Below are 14969 nucleotides of genomic sequence, written 5' to 3'. Positions count from 1 at the left end.
ATATATACGTTTAAACGCCGATATACTAAAAATACAGAAAAACTGTTATCACCTGGTTACACTTACATAGTGAAGGAGGATTACTTTAAAACAGTATGTTATTATATTACGAAAAATATCTTTATGAATACTTTTTTCATACTTTTTGAATCCTTTCAGCTGTTATTAAAATTACCGTTACAAAAGAGCCACCATTTATCGAGTAAAACAAGATGTTGGTATTTTTATAAAAAAAAATATTTATTTGCCCTTCACAGGGTCTATGTGGTGTATGTGGTGTGTCTTAACAAATTAAACACTGTGAAAATCATACAACAAAAATATATACAAATAAGCAAAAGGATACAATTTATTGTTTTGCGAGCTATGGTCTTTTTTAGGTTAATTTTGGAAAAGAGTAGGCGCGTATTTGTCAGCTGATCGGCTTCAGTGTTGTAGCAGGCAGTCGTTGTCAGCGTGCAAGCGTGTATACAAAACATAAATAGCATAGAATTTGTAATTGTAATTTAATGTACATTTCCCAACACAACGAAACAGTAAAACCAATAATAAAAAAAGTGATGCAAATTAGTTAAATAGTGTATGGATAATCAATCCTAAATTACAGTTGTAAGCATCAGCGACACAGGCACAGAAGAGGAGGCCGCAAATAATAATATTTGCCACGACAATATGAATAATCGAGTACGCATCGTCATTGTAGGAGATTCAGGTATTCGCGTATTTAAATCATTTCCACTTGAATGTCCTATAAGAATTCATATACCCTTTAGGTGTGGGCAAAACATGTTTGACACATTTAATAGCGCACAACGAGTCCTTAATACGCCCCGGGTGGACTGTAGGCTGCAACATTCAGGTGAAGATTCATGAGTTCAAGGAGGCCACCGTTCGTCAGTGCCCATATTTTATTGAACTCTTCGACATTGGTGGTTCACTGAGCCATAAGAATACACGCAGTGCCTTCTACACGGGTATACACGGCGTCATCCTGGTGCACGATCTGACCAACGGCAAATCACAGGAGCAGCTGCTCGACTGGCTCTACGAGATTGTCAACAAAGAGGGCAAGGATACGTACAAAAGTCGCAGCAGCAGTTCAATGCCCCCATCGCCAACCGCGTCGACATTGCCCAGCTTTGTGGGCGGCATCAGCGAAGCGCATATGCGCTTCGATCTGGAGGAGTTTCTGGGCTCTACGCAAATCCCCATTCTGGTGATGGGCACCAAACTTGATCTGATCGACGAAAAGCGTCATCCCAAAACGGCGGTGAAGAAAGCTGGTGGCATAGGTCAGTATCAAATACAGTTAAAAAACAAGTCGAAAGTAGGTTATTTATTTATCTGTATGGAATTTGTATAGCTGACAAATGCGGCGCCGAGGAGATCTGGTTGAATTGTCGAGACACGCGAAGTCTCGCCGCTGGCACAACCGATGCTGTGAAGCTGTCGCGATTCTTTGACTGTGTTATCGAGAAGCGTGAAAGTTCAGCAGCCGGCGCTCACCACATGGCGGCAGCAGCCGCCAATGCGACCATTGAGAGACGGCGACCTCCAAACAGCAGTAGCAGCAACAATTCGCAACCCACTTCGAGTCCCGAGTATGCGAACTATACGCGACTTGGCAGAGCAGCAGGAGGAGCAGCAGGAGGAGCAGCAGCAGCAACGGACAGCGGTGTGCCACTGCTGGAAACGAGTGATCTTAAGTGATAAATAAAAAGTTGATTTTTTAATATTACTTTCAAAAATTGTAGTTCAAAACTTACCTATACCAGGTGGGTAACAACTGCTCCTCCGGTTGCGCAGCGATGTCATCCCGTATCACAGAGTAAAAGATTTGATCTTGTCTTGCTTTAAAGTCTAGCATTACAATTGCATCAGAATTGTCGATATGCTCCATTAGCAATTTGAGTTCGTGCAGAAAGTTCGAGAGAAATATGGTAACAGCAGCTGGACTCCAAGGCTTATTGCGATGCAGTTCACCAACGGCGCATTCCTCAATGCGATGTGTCAAACCCTCTCCATCCCTTAGACCAACGAATATGGTGCGTATGCCAACGAGAAAGGATTGACACCACCAGTTTAGTGACTTAAATGAATCAAACGAGCGCTGCTGATGGCGATTCATTGTAAGAGCTGATGTCTTGAGCTCCACAAACTCAGCGGCTGCCAACTGCTTCCGATCATTCATGTCGCTAGAGAAGAAATCGTTAAACTTAGCTACACAAAGCAGAAGATTTAAATGTGCAACTCTTACAGCATACCATTGCTCTTAATGCCATCCATTTCGGCTGCAAAAAGCAACTGCAATCCGTTGAGTGTTAAGTGGAAGACGCAGTCAAACTCTTTGGCCTCATTCACTGGGCTTGTGGTGTCCGGCAGCATCTTTGGATCCTCTGTGGTACAATATTGTTCAAACTTAAAGCCCCACGAACACATGTCCAACTGTTGCTTCGTCATCGATTCGCGTTCTAGGCGATCCGCCTCTGTTTCCACCTTGGCTAAGTAGATGGTGCCATTGAGACGTGTTGCCATCAGTCTGTAGTCCTTCCGTCGCTCGTATGGCGTGCACATAATTTGGCGCAGAATGCCGCGAAAGGTCACAAAATCATAAGATAAGTTGGGACCCTTCTTTTGGTCTGTAGATGGGCGGGACAGCTCCTGTTGATGATTGCAAATGTACCGGCAGAAGTCATGAATGTCTTTGTATTTGTGTGCCGCTTCACCCTTGCGTTGCACACGCTCAATACCCGCATTGAGATCCAGCGGGAATTCTGTGCGATGCGGCAAATTAAGATACGAAACGTTGCTGGCATAGTCCTGGAATTGACGCGATTCGTTGAGACTGTAACAGCCAATGGGCTGTGGACAGCTGAGCCGGGGAAAAGCGCCGGGGAATTTGGTGCCGCTGCGATGCAGACGCACGTTCACATTCAACGTTCCGTTAATGTGGTCACGATTTGTTGCAACTCCTGAATGCATTTTTGCTGTGATGAGCTTCGTTTCGAAATCACCTCTATAAAATATCTATATTGACGCCAAGCGCAATTATTCTTTATTCAATAAGTGAAGAAGCAGTACAATAGAAAAAATACCATAACAACGCACGAATGAGCTGAAAAATATACCAAAAAAATTTAGTTCGAATTTCTACGTAGCTTACGAACGTTGAAAACCCGATTTTGTTTTTGTTATGGGCTTTTATTCCTGACTGCTGCAATTGCAGTCGGTTATCGATAACAGCGTATTCGATAATAACAAAATAACAAGTGCATTCGCAACACATACAGCTTTGCAATTAGTAAAATTCACAAGCAGAAAGAAATAAAAAAAAATGCGACAACAGCGACAATGCATTGTGGTGAATATGCGTTCTGCGATAGCGCTCATCATCATATTTGTGCTGACCGGCATTAGAAACAGCGAAACGGCCAGCGGTGGCAATCAAATGGATCTGACTGATGCCAAAACCGATCAACGCAAAGACAACAGCAATGCTGGCAACAACAACAATAATAATAATAACAATAATGAGAATGAAGTGTTTGTGCCCGCGTTGGCCAACATGGCCAGCAAGTCAAGTGGCGACGGCAATAGCAGCAGTAACAACATTAGCAACAGCACTACAAACATGTTGTGCCCACTGGATAAGGAGACACCTTGCGATCAGTTGCAATTCCCGTGCATACGGTGCAGCTACAATTTCAATTGCCTTTACGGCCGCGATGTGAACATCAGCTGCGAGGCTGTCAGCAATGTTCAATGCCAAGGCGAACGCGCCTTCCACCGGCAAATGAACTGTCGCTATTGCTACCAGACGGAAATGTGGCAACAGCACTGCGAACAGCATGCGAATTGCAATTCGGCAGCCGAAAAATATTATCGCACCAACTGCACTGTGCATCAGGATGTCCTCTGCTTGGGAAATCGCTCTTTTACCCGCAATCTACGCTGCAATTGGACGCAAGGCTACCGCTGGAGCACAGCGCTCTTGATCAGTCTTACGCTAGGCGGCTTTGGTGCCGATCGTTTCTATCTGGGACACTGGCAAGAAGGCATTGGCAAGCTGTTTAGCTTTGGCGGCTTGGGTGTGTGGACCATCATTGATGTGCTTCTCATATCCATGCATTATCTGGGGCCAGCCGATGGCTCACTATACATTTAGATTAAGTGCTTAGGTTTACGTGCATGACGAACTAACATTTAGGCAAAATCTATGAGTAAACAATTGGAATGTGAAACGAGAGGAGGTATGTATATAACATTTAGAATAAGACCCAAGATTGTATATAAACATTAGTTGAGACTGTCTATAAATCTAACTATAGCTACACAAGATATTTATGTATGTATGTATAATAAAACCACACAAAGTGATCATTTTAAGCAAGTGAATGAAAAGTGGAATTTAATATTAACATAAGAGCTGCCAATGTTGTTCTAGAAATGTCAACAGCACTTCAACTTCTAACATTACAGTTACAGGACAGCAGAAACGGCGCATGTTAACTTACAGAGCTGTTAAATGTATCAACTGCTGATTAATAAACAATTCTAGAAACAATAATCAATATCAGTTTTATTATATTTCATGCTAATGATACTTTATTGTTTTTCTAATTTCCCTCAATATATAGTAATTTACTATATTTTAAACCCAAATTCTTATTTAGGAGACAACAAAATATTCAATGATTGATTTCGATTTGAAATTTAGAAACATGATGTTCTAAAACTGTTTTAGTTTAGTTCATTTAATAAAGTGAAAAATGTTCATTATTTTCGTTGCCTGTTTTTGTAAATAGTTGTACTACAAAACAACTTGAAGTCTTTGTTTTCTTCCTCTTTATTTATTTTGTTAGACATCAGCGGATAGATTGTTGCTTGCTGATGCAGCTGCTCCTCCATTTGGACCTCCCGTTGTATTAGCGGCTACCTCATCGTCATCAGCATCGTCGAACTTGATGTGTTTGGCTAGCAGCTTGGCAAACTTTTCGCGTCCACGCTTCTGCTGCACACGCACCTTCTTCGTCAGCTTCGCCTCGCGATCCTGCTCGATCTTGCGCCAATATTGCTGCTCCGTCTGGCCACGCAGTACCTTCAGCTGCATCTCAGCACAGCTCAACTTGTGGGCCAACTCATCGGCTGCTTCGGGGGTGGACATGCGTAAATGCGCCAGCTGATCGCCCTCTTTGATGTCCACATACTTGATGTCCGCATATTGTCGCATATCGGCCTTGAAATCCTTGACATTGGTGCATGGCTCATGCAGTGCACACTCGACTATCAGACCCGGCTCGTATTTGAAGAGTGGCGCCCGTTCCTCGGCCTTGGCTGGCAGCTTTGCGGTGTCATCCGTTTCGCTGCCGCCGGCACCATAGAAATTCATATTCATCTTATGTACACCACCAGCGGCGTTCTTGTTGCGCTTGCGGCGTTTGGCAGGCACTGGCACGTCGCCTCCTCCAGCAACGGCATGATGATGATGGTGATGATGATGGTGGTGGTGATCACCCGCATCGCTAAGCGGTTCGCCTTCCTCATGTCCGACGCTACCGCTGCTGCTGTTAGCGGCGACAACCACGCCCGAGCCAGCGACACTGTTGCCCTTGATCTCGGTTAGCTGTTGTTGTTGTTGCTGCTGCTGGTGGTGATGATGTTGGGCCTGCAATTGAGGCAGTGCTGTGTTGCTCTTGCCAAGATGCGTCTGCTGACCCCCACCGCTGCGCCACAGTTTGCTCTTCGCCTCGCTGATGATGCGTCGCTGCAGATTGAGATATTTATTGCGCATGCTGCACCAGCTGCTCTTGGGCAGCACCTTCAGCTCCATGGCGCTTGGCTCAATGTTTGGCTTGTGCTTGTCCAGCAGCGGTTTCTTCTTTTGCTTGCGACGTCGCTTATGCTGCGTCTGCTTTGCATCGCTGCCGCCGCCGCTCTCTTTGCCAGCACGATCATCACCAGCATCCTCGGGATTGTCATCGGTTTCGCTTTGTTGCGACATTTCGGCATCTGTGCTTTCCAAGCCAGCAGTTTGATCGCTTTGCTCCTGCGGTGCCTCCAGCTTCACACGCTTGGCGGACACGGCTCCATCATGGGCTTCTTCTTTGTCGCATTCCCGCTTCAGAGTTATCTCTGCACAAGCAGCTGCTGCTGCTGCATCAGAGACATCTGCACCTGACTTTTGCTGTTGTTGCTGTTGAAACGAACGAATGCTGGCCAAATCAGCGGGATCTGTGTGCTCCACGGACAGCACACCTTGCACCTGGGCAAATGCTTTCACCGCCTTCTCCACGGCCGAGCTCTTCTCGAACTCAATAAAGGCAAACTCCTTGATCTTGCGAGTGCCCGGATAATGCGGCAGCGATACATAAGCAACGGCACCATATCGACTAAAGACTTCTTTGAGCCAATCGTGGGTTGCTGTGCGTGGCAAGGCTTCCACATAAAGCGTTTTATCGTTGACATCCCGTTGCACGGGCAGCGCCGTCTTGCGACGCACTTTTAGTCCACTCTTGTCCAGCTCCAGCAGCTGTGAGTTGGACAGCGAACGCGATATTTGTTGCACATCTTGGGTGAGTGTTTTGATCTTGTTGAATGTAAGAAATATGTCAAGCGGCACATCTAATAAGAAACCGAATTTCAATAAAGCACACTATGGATACATTGGAACGTACTTACATGGATCCTGCTCCACGTAACGTCGCAGGAAACGGTCCTTGCTCAAATTGGCGTCGCCAAAATAAAACTCCATTTGCGTTCGAATCGAATTAAACAAATGTCGCTTACGTTTGCGACCGCCTCCTGTTTCGCTTTTAATGCCCCCTGGCGATGTGTCGGTAACGTCCGCTTGGTCGCCACTTGCCACCGGTTCATGTTCATGGGTCGTCGCATCCGCTTTGTGTGATTTTTCCTGCGGTTCTTGACAGTCCCCCGTTTTGTCGGCAGCAATTGTTTTCGCAGCCATTTAAACAACAATATGTGCAAAATTACAATGTGACCAGATCTCAGTGATAGTGTTTTGCCTGTGCTGCTGTGGAGTTTTTGAATAGTTACCGAAATTAATAAATAGCTATGAGTTATTTCATACGACAATTAAATTGATAAGCAATCAAATAAAATATCAGTTATTTTGCGTTTAATTTTCGATTTCTTACAGTTACTAAAAGTTCCAAGTGATTAACAGTTTTAATCGTACGATTACAAACAAAGTATATCGAAAGCAGCAGTACAAATAATCGATACTTTCTACACCGCATAGCAGCACTGCAAAATTAACATTTTGGCGGCAAACAGATGCTGTTGTGTTTTAATATTGTGTTTGTCGTACAGTGCGACAGGATGCCGTCGATTGTCAATTAATATAATAAAACCGAGCCGTGCGCCACAAACAAAACGATTAGCTCAATAAGCGTGTTGCCAATTTACAAGTGAAAGTGCGTGCGTAAGGAACGGAAATTAAACAACAGTATCGGCATTCTAAAAGAGTGAAGAGAGGCATCGGCATCGAAGCCGATTCAGAAAGAACCGCAGCAAAACAGACAAACGAGAAGCAAAAAGCACACTGAAAAAAAGAGAAAAATACAGCAAGAAACAACACAGCAAATAAACAAATTTTTTTTGGTTTTTTGTTTTTTGTGTTTGAGTTGGTTTTGGATTTGCTGTTATCGTAGTATCGTAGTGTGTGGGAAGTATGTGCCTCAGTTGTGACTAAAGAGCAGCACAAGTAGACTTCAAATAATAAATTTTTGGAGCATAGCGAAAAAAGCAAGCCACACAAAATGGAATCGATTGTGCTGCATTCCGATATAGCGCGCCTGGTCCTAGGTGAGTCTCTCCTCTCGCCTTACTTCGCGCTATCCGCTCGCTTAATGACCATTCCAATTGCAGGCTATTTGGTCAACAATAATCTTAAGCGTGCGGCCCAAACTCTATGCCGCACATCGCCGCATCTGGTGCAGGAGTTCAATGCATTCCGTCAAGGCTTGCTGCCGCACAACTTTCTCAATGGCGGTCTCGAGGAGATGATACGGGAGCACGTCAAGATCAACACGCTGGGTAAGTTTTTGTGATTGACAATATCGATGCGATGCGCTTGCCTAATCTTAAACTCCTTTCTCTCTCTCTTCGTATTTATTGCAGTGACGAATGCAATGCTCAAGTTGCCCCTGGAGCGGCGAATGCGTTTACAGCAAATGAAACTCTCTGAGCGTCTCAGTGAGCTGCTGCATCAGGAAAAGAACACATCGCATAACAGCTGGCGCAACAACACAACAGCAAACACAAACAAAAAACGCAAGCGTCGTCGCATGTAAACTTTTTACTTAGTTTTTCCTGACTGTCATGTATTGAAAAGGTCTTTTTCATTTAGGCGTGGCCAAACGGATGAAGAGTCACAACAACAGCTGCCACATTACGACAGCAAGCGTCCACGTCTGCTGGCGCCACATTTGTACTGCAGCATTGAGCGCTCACATCGCTTGCACAGCGCTGACAATGAATCCCTCGATAGCAGCAGCAGCGGCAGCAATCACACCGACAACTGCAACAGCGATGCGAGTAGCGCCGACGAAGCTTTGCCCTTCCATGGCAGCGGGCATGGACCCAAGAATAATTCCACGCCACGCACAGGCACCAGCCGCACCAACGATTCGGCAGAATTGATCATGATGCCCATGCCACAAGCTATGCCCGTAATTACACATGTCATTGCACTATAGTTACCACTAATATTGTTCTCTTAGGTTATATATATTTCAAACTATTTGTGGTCTTTCAAACTTTTGAGAGTCGTTATCTTCTAATTGAACAACTATGCAATCTCTTAGTATCACGACTGAACTTTACTAATAACTTAGTTACTCTACTTAAACTGTCTACTGTAATACCAACCTTCATTAATTTTTGAGCACTTCAAATTAGTCTTGTCTTTTGCTCGTGAGAGTTTTTGCAATGAAAGTTAGACTAGACTGTAAACTCCTTTTTACACTATTTTAACTCATCCACATCCTTGCTTACCACTTAATGCCTAAAATCAATTAATCAACTATTAACCATAGTTGTTCAAATGTCTAATTTACAAACATATTTGGACTGCAGATTTGTAGTTTAGAATAAAATCATATTGCACAAATAATGTAATCAAATGAACTTAAGGCTTATCGCTTTCGCTATTGAAATATTCTATAAACTGCTGTTTAACTTTTTGTTCTTTGTGACAGGAATTGACGCAGGCCATCATGACCAATGAGGACTTCCAGCAGAAGCTGCTGGAGAACATCAATGTGGCGTTACAATCGGTCACCGTGCATGCGCCTACGCCGGAATCGATAAACTCTGAGGCGGTGCTTGATGATTTGGTCAAGAACATATTGGAAGCGACCGAGAAGGATCCATCGTTTGACCGTGTGCTCCAAGAGGTCGTTGGCACACCGGCGCCAACAAATGTCGGCGAGCAGCAGCCGGCTGAAGCTACTTTAGAGACGCCAGAGCTGGCTGCAGCAGAGCCACCGCAAACACCGCTTATCATACGCAATGCGGTGGCGGCGGTGGCTAATGCGGGCGGAGATGGGAATGGCAATGGAAATGCGGTGATACAATTGAATACGAACACCTCACTAGACCAGGTGGTGGATCCCAATTTCAGCATATCCAAGTTGATTGTGATCAATTCGAATGAGAGCGTACAAAAGCAGCAGCAACAACTGCATCAGCATCAGCAACTGCAACAACAACTGCAACAGCAGCTGGCAACTGGCGCAGCTTCAGTTAATCTCAGCATCACCACCGAGAATCTCATCAATTACAATGATGCCGGCGGTGGAGGAGGAGGAGGAGATGGTGAGGCAGCAGCGAGTGGAACGATCCAAACGACATCGAATCAAGTGTGTGTGGATACCACAAATGGTCAGCTAACATTTCCCATGATCTTCTCGTCCAACGATGGCATCTTCTCGCATCTGCCGCTGCTTGTGAACAACGAATGGTTGGCTCAACAGCTGCGCTCTGATGTCTTTGAAATTCCACTAACCGAACCAATTACTGTGACGGCCAGTCAACTGCCCAGTTCGATAATAATTAACAGTGCTGTGAAGCAGTCATCGTCGCATCAGTCACTGCCGCCAGCTGCTGTTGAGCCGCCCGTGCAATTGATTGAGGAGGAGCCTCAACCGCCGCCGCCATCAACAGCTGCAGCCACAGCAGCAGCCGCAGCTGTACACAAATCTGTGGAACGCAAAGCGGCGCCAGCGAATGCGAATGGGATCCCGCCTGCCTCGTTGGACTCGTCGCGTGTGGTGCTGGAGCGTGCGACGCCTTCGACGGCAGGCATTGTGAATGTGAAGGCATTCCGCAGTTTGTCGACGCCCAGGAAACGCACTTCGCATGTGCGCACCCTCAACTTTTCACCCAAGGCAATTACGCATGCGATGCAGCAGACGCCCGTCTCCACACGTCGCGCCCAGCTTCAGCAGCAGCAGCTGCAGCGTCGCGAGCAGCTGAAGGCGTTGCGCGAACAGCAGCAACAGTCGCAGCCGGTGCAGACAGAGCAACAGCCTGAGCTAGCAAAGCAAGCACCGGAGGAGAAGCCGGTGCACATTAAGAGCGTTGAGATCCTACCCAGCTTTGGCAGCAGTCCCACGCACAGCAAGCCGAGCACCTCGGCCGATGTGAGCGCCAATGAGAGCGGCAACAGTTGCTTGCCGCCCTTGTTTGCCATGGAGGAGGGCAGCAATCAAACGGTGATTAAAGCTGTTGTAGTTGCTGCGAAGCAGACGAAAGGCAGCACAGCTACGCCGAAGCGTAAGCAAAAGCGTCGTGCGGCAGTCAAGGCTTGCAAGCGCATTATTTCCCAGTCAACTTTACCTGAAGAGACGCAGCAACAACAGAAGGAACAACAACAGCAGCCACAGCAACTGGATGTGAAACTGGAGCAACAGGAGCAGCCTGATGTGGGCACATCGCTGGACGACAGCAAGGAGAATCAAAGAGGCAGCCAGCATGTCGAGGAGGAGGACGACGACGACCAGACGGATCTGATGGCCGCCTGGCAACGTCAAATGCACGGCACCAGCACCGATCTAGAGCAGCGGCTACGCGAGATCAATGCCAAGCGTCAGGAGCAGTTCAAGGGACCGCAACGCACGCGACGTCGCACCGCAGCGGGCAAGAAGAAAGCTGGAGGCGGTGGCACGCCGCTGGCGCCTAAGCAAAAGAAACTCAAGGTGCCGCTCAGTGCCAAGAAGAAGAAGCTGCAGGCGGGACAGACAGTTGGGAAGGCAACAACAACGATCAAGATAACGACACCGCAGAAAACAAAGAAAATAGTGGAAAGCAAAGAGCCGCCGAAGGAAGCGAACCGTGAGGAGCAAGACAAGCAACAGCTGCAGGGGGAGAAAAATGCGCATAAAGTGTCAATTATCGAAGAACCAGCGAAGCAGCTGAAAACCGAGAAGGAGCAGCTGCCGGAGAAGACAGCCAAGCAGGTTACAACAACAACAAAAACAACTACAACGGCAACAGCAACGATAGCAATAGCGACAGTGGATCAAGTGCCTTCGAGCATGGAGATGCTGCTGGAGACTCCATTCAAGATGCTGCTATCGCAGTCGGATGACGGTGTGCCGCCGACACCCGGACCCGCCGCTCTGCTCCTGCCACCCACGCTGGACACACCCTACGCCAAGCTGTTGCCGAGCACTTCGTTTCTGTTTGGCAGCGACACCAAGAGCATACTGGACACACCCATGCTGACGGCCATAACGCCGGGCACCCGGCTGTCGGGGGCAACACCATTTGGCCACTCCCTGGGCACACCGCACAGCACAGCCAAAACGGATTATTCCTCGGGCAGCTCCTACTATCGTCCCGATGAGGCCGAGCACACGGATACGAATGCCCAATGTGCCCTGCAACCGGCCAGAGCATCGCCAGCAACAACTATAATTGCACCCGAACCGATCAAGGTTTCAGCCGTGTCCGCCTTTGAGCTGCATGCCGAGCGTTTGCCCGTGGAGCCGACGGTGCTGCGTCGTGTGCGTTCCTTTGGTACCGAGGCCGTGGACAGCGCTGAGGGAGCCGTCGCCGCTTTGCCCGATAATGTCGCGGAGCCAGGTCCGCATTATAAGCTCGTATCGGGTTTGCCCGATGCTGTGGTCGATAATTCTAGCAGCAGTTCGTGTGCCAGCAGCTCCACTTACTCCTCCAGCAGCTCCAGTTCGTCGAGCAGTGGCAGCGGCAGCAGCACCGACAGCAGCAGCAACTCCTCGGTCACCTCGGCCACATCCAGACGTGCGGCAAGTCAGGTGGCGCCTGGCGGTGTTGCGTTGCCCACGGCGAAAACAATGCAGCTGCTGGATATGGAGAATCTGTCGGACATTAGCAGCACCGAGGATGAGGAATGGCTAAAGGCGGCTGCAGCGGCGGCAACTGAACCGCCGCTCGCCATCGACAATGAGCCGCAGCAGCTGGTCAGCCAGGATGGCGAGGTGCGCTACCCGTTGCGCAATTGGCTGACACCCAGCAAGGATGCGACCAAGGATGCAAATACTAGCGGGGAGATGGCACCGCCAGCACCCAAAACGAAACCAGTTAATCCTCCTCTACCTCCGCCGCCGCCTCCGGAATTGCCAACTGCAGCAGTGAAGCCACCTCCGCCTCCATCACCACCACCGTCGGCTCCACCTCCGCCAGTCAATCCGCCTGCAGCCAAAACTCCAACACCGCCGCCTCCGCCTCCACCAGCTCCGACTGCTGCTGAGGATAAGCTAAAACAGCAGCTGGTAATGGAGCAGCGTCGTCAGGAACTGGCCAAAGTGCGTGAGCGTGTCAAGGCCAAGGTGAAGCAGCAAGTCTCGCCCAAACCGCGCGTCCGCAAGGTAAACAAGAAGCTAAGCAACATGCGCGAGAACGCCAAGTTGTCACAACCACCGTCACAGTCGAGCAAGGCCAGCAATGGCAAGTCTCCTCGAAAGGAAACACCGCCAACCGTGAAGACAGCAGCTACAACGGGTGCATCAGCCGTAACAACAGTATTAACAACCAGCTCAGCTACAACAGCGGTTGCTATTCCAAAGCCAACTGAAGCAATTGCCAAGTCAGGGAATGAGCCATCGACAAATTGCAGCAGCGATCTGGATCCAGCGCTGCTTATGGCCTTGAATCTCAGTGCTAAGAAGCAGCAGCAACATCAGCCAAAAGTAGGACGCGTTGCCGTTCAGATTGCAGCACAGCCGGCCCCCGCGTTGGGCGCAGCACTGCGTCGTGGGCGACCTAAGAAGGCGCCGAACGTGGAGCCCACACGCTGCTGCACACGACGCTCCACGCGACTGATTGACAATAAGAGTAAGTCACTGGGTAATTACAATCACTTTAACACTCGGCTAACTTTCGCAACTTACAGCTCCTGGACCAGAAGAAACATCGCCGGAACCGCCACCTAAGCTAACCAAGGCGTTAACCAATGTCAAAGTGACCAAGAAGCCGGCCAAGAAACGTGCCGAAGCGCGTCTGGAGCCGTCGCAGCCGTTGGCAACTCTCGCCGAAGCGCAAACCACACAAAAGTCACCAGAGCCCCAAACATTGCCCTCTACATCCGCGGCTACGGCAGCGCCAGCAGCGAGCCCAGACTATGAGCTGGACATGTGCTTAAGCAGCAGTCATGTGGAAAATACGTTCAGTTTTTCATACGCGGATAATGGCAGCAAACCAACAGAGCCTGTGGAACCCCAGCCAGCGAGCTACTTTGAGAGCTATCAAATGCGTCTTATGATCGACAATGAGATGCACAATGTGCGCATGACAAGTCCACAGCTCATCTATCAGCACTCGGGCAAGGGTGGCGAAGATAATGGAGTCAATGCGGCTGCCAATGCTGCCGCCATTCGTAACATACCCAAGAAACGCATCGTACGCTATACTAGTGGCGGAGGTGGAGGTGCAGGAGAAGGAGGAGCAACCACTAATCGCGATGAGGCTAAGGATGAGAAGCAGGTGAAGCCAGTGGCGACATCCACGCCGCTGGGCAACAACTCACAGGCAGCGGAGAGCGGGCAGCGCGATGAAAACGATCTCGAGGTGGCCAAGATGTAAGTATAAAGTGTGAATTGAAGTAGATTCAGATAAAGCAGACACGAATAGAAAGAGAAGCAGCATATATTGTTGTCTCACTCTAGCTGGTGGCACATTATCAAGCACAAATATAAAATTTCAAATTTTTCCCAACAGCAATGCGCCGATAAAACCAAACTCTGGCGAGGATCAGGAGCCGCATGATGCCGGTGTACAGATCGAAGATATCGAATCGATACTTTCCCATCTTCATGGCACCTAAAAGAAAAATATCTACAACACAAAACAAATTACTCGATGAAATGAAACCAGTTATGTTTATCTTTATCAATTATGAAATAGTCTCTTATGTTTATTATTATAATTATTTTTTTTTTTTTTTGATTTAAAAGAGATTCTTGATTAACAATATGTCGTAGGTTTACTTACTGTAATAATAAACGTATATAGGTACGTTCGTTAAAGCTTAAGTTTAATATTTATCTATCGGCTATAAACATAAAAAATAAAAATAAAAACCAAAGAACTGATCCTGAGGGAGAGTTTGGTTTTCGAATCAAATATTACTATACAATATATATGTAAATATTAAAAAACATATATAAATTATAGATATTTAAACTGTACATAAGTATTAAGTATTACCCACTCGTTAAGCATATTCCGGTAATACGTCAGATTGCTTGGTATATAAAAGAAAAATTATATGATTTTGTTTACGACTAAACCTGATGAATCTTTTTTCTTTGTTTTCTATTTATAAATTATACGTTTGTATTTGATACTCCACAAATTTTTGATACGCAATTGGGGTATCTTGTAGTTAAGATATTAAAACTAAAAATAATAGTTGTAAGAGTGCGGAAAAAGAAAGGAAAGGATTTTTCTTGTATCTTTAACCTGCA

General features: G+C 47.2%; 5 protein-coding genes across 5 annotated transcripts; 3 read left to right on the top strand and 2 right to left on the bottom strand.

Annotated features, from left to right (window-relative positions):
• The first annotated feature begins 441 nt into the window (after positions 1-441).
• LOC133848878 (rab-like protein 3) lies at positions 442-1738 on the top strand. Its single transcript, XM_062284608.1, has 3 exons — positions 442-712; positions 774-1292; positions 1364-1738. The coding sequence occupies exons 1-3, from the start codon at positions 673-675 to the stop codon at positions 1708-1710; spliced, it is 906 nt and encodes a 301-aa protein (XP_062140592.1). The 5' UTR covers positions 442-672; the 3' UTR covers positions 1711-1738.
• A 347-nt stretch (positions 1739-2085) lies between these two features.
• LOC133848881 (decapping nuclease DXO homolog) lies at positions 2086-3119 on the bottom strand. Its single transcript, XM_062284613.1, has 2 exons — positions 2265-3119; positions 2086-2195 (listed from the first exon to the last, which is right to left on the bottom strand). Exons 1-2 carry the CDS (start codon positions 2980-2982, stop codon positions 2188-2190), a joined length of 726 nt encoding a protein of 241 aa, XP_062140597.1. The 5' UTR covers positions 2983-3119; the 3' UTR covers positions 2086-2187.
• Positions 3120-3234: 115 nt separating this feature from the next.
• On the top strand, positions 3235-4567 carry LOC133848880 (TM2 domain-containing protein almondex). Its single transcript, XM_062284612.1, has one exon. The coding sequence runs from the start codon at positions 3335-3337 to the stop codon at positions 4163-4165; it is 831 nt and encodes a 276-aa protein (XP_062140596.1). The 5' UTR covers positions 3235-3334; the 3' UTR covers positions 4166-4567.
• A 132-nt stretch (positions 4568-4699) lies between these two features.
• Positions 4700-7007, bottom strand: LOC133848869 (la-related protein 7). Its single transcript, XM_062284586.1, has 2 exons — positions 6679-7007; positions 4700-6621 (listed from the first exon to the last, which is right to left on the bottom strand). Exons 1-2 carry the CDS (start codon positions 6962-6964, stop codon positions 4859-4861), a joined length of 2049 nt encoding a protein of 682 aa, XP_062140570.1. The 5' UTR covers positions 6965-7007; the 3' UTR covers positions 4700-4858.
• Positions 7008-7284: 277 nt separating this feature from the next.
• LOC133848861 (treacle protein) lies at positions 7285-14793 on the top strand. Its single transcript, XM_062284573.1, has 7 exons — positions 7285-7824; positions 7888-8055; positions 8140-8308; positions 8369-8690; positions 9219-13338; positions 13397-14081; positions 14221-14793. The coding sequence occupies exons 1-7, from the start codon at positions 7779-7781 to the stop codon at positions 14324-14326; spliced, it is 5616 nt and encodes a 1871-aa protein (XP_062140557.1). The 5' UTR covers positions 7285-7778; the 3' UTR covers positions 14327-14793.
• The last annotated feature ends 176 nt before the right edge of the window (positions 14794-14969 follow it).

The sequence above is a fragment of the Drosophila sulfurigaster genome, chromosome X (assembly GCF_023558435.1).
Source record: "Drosophila sulfurigaster albostrigata strain 15112-1811.04 chromosome X, ASM2355843v2, whole genome shotgun sequence".
NCBI classification, from domain to species: Eukaryota; Metazoa; Arthropoda; class Insecta; order Diptera; family Drosophilidae; genus Drosophila; species Drosophila sulfurigaster.
Note: the sequence above shows the minus strand (reverse complement) of the source record. Positions and strands in the feature narration are given on the sequence as shown.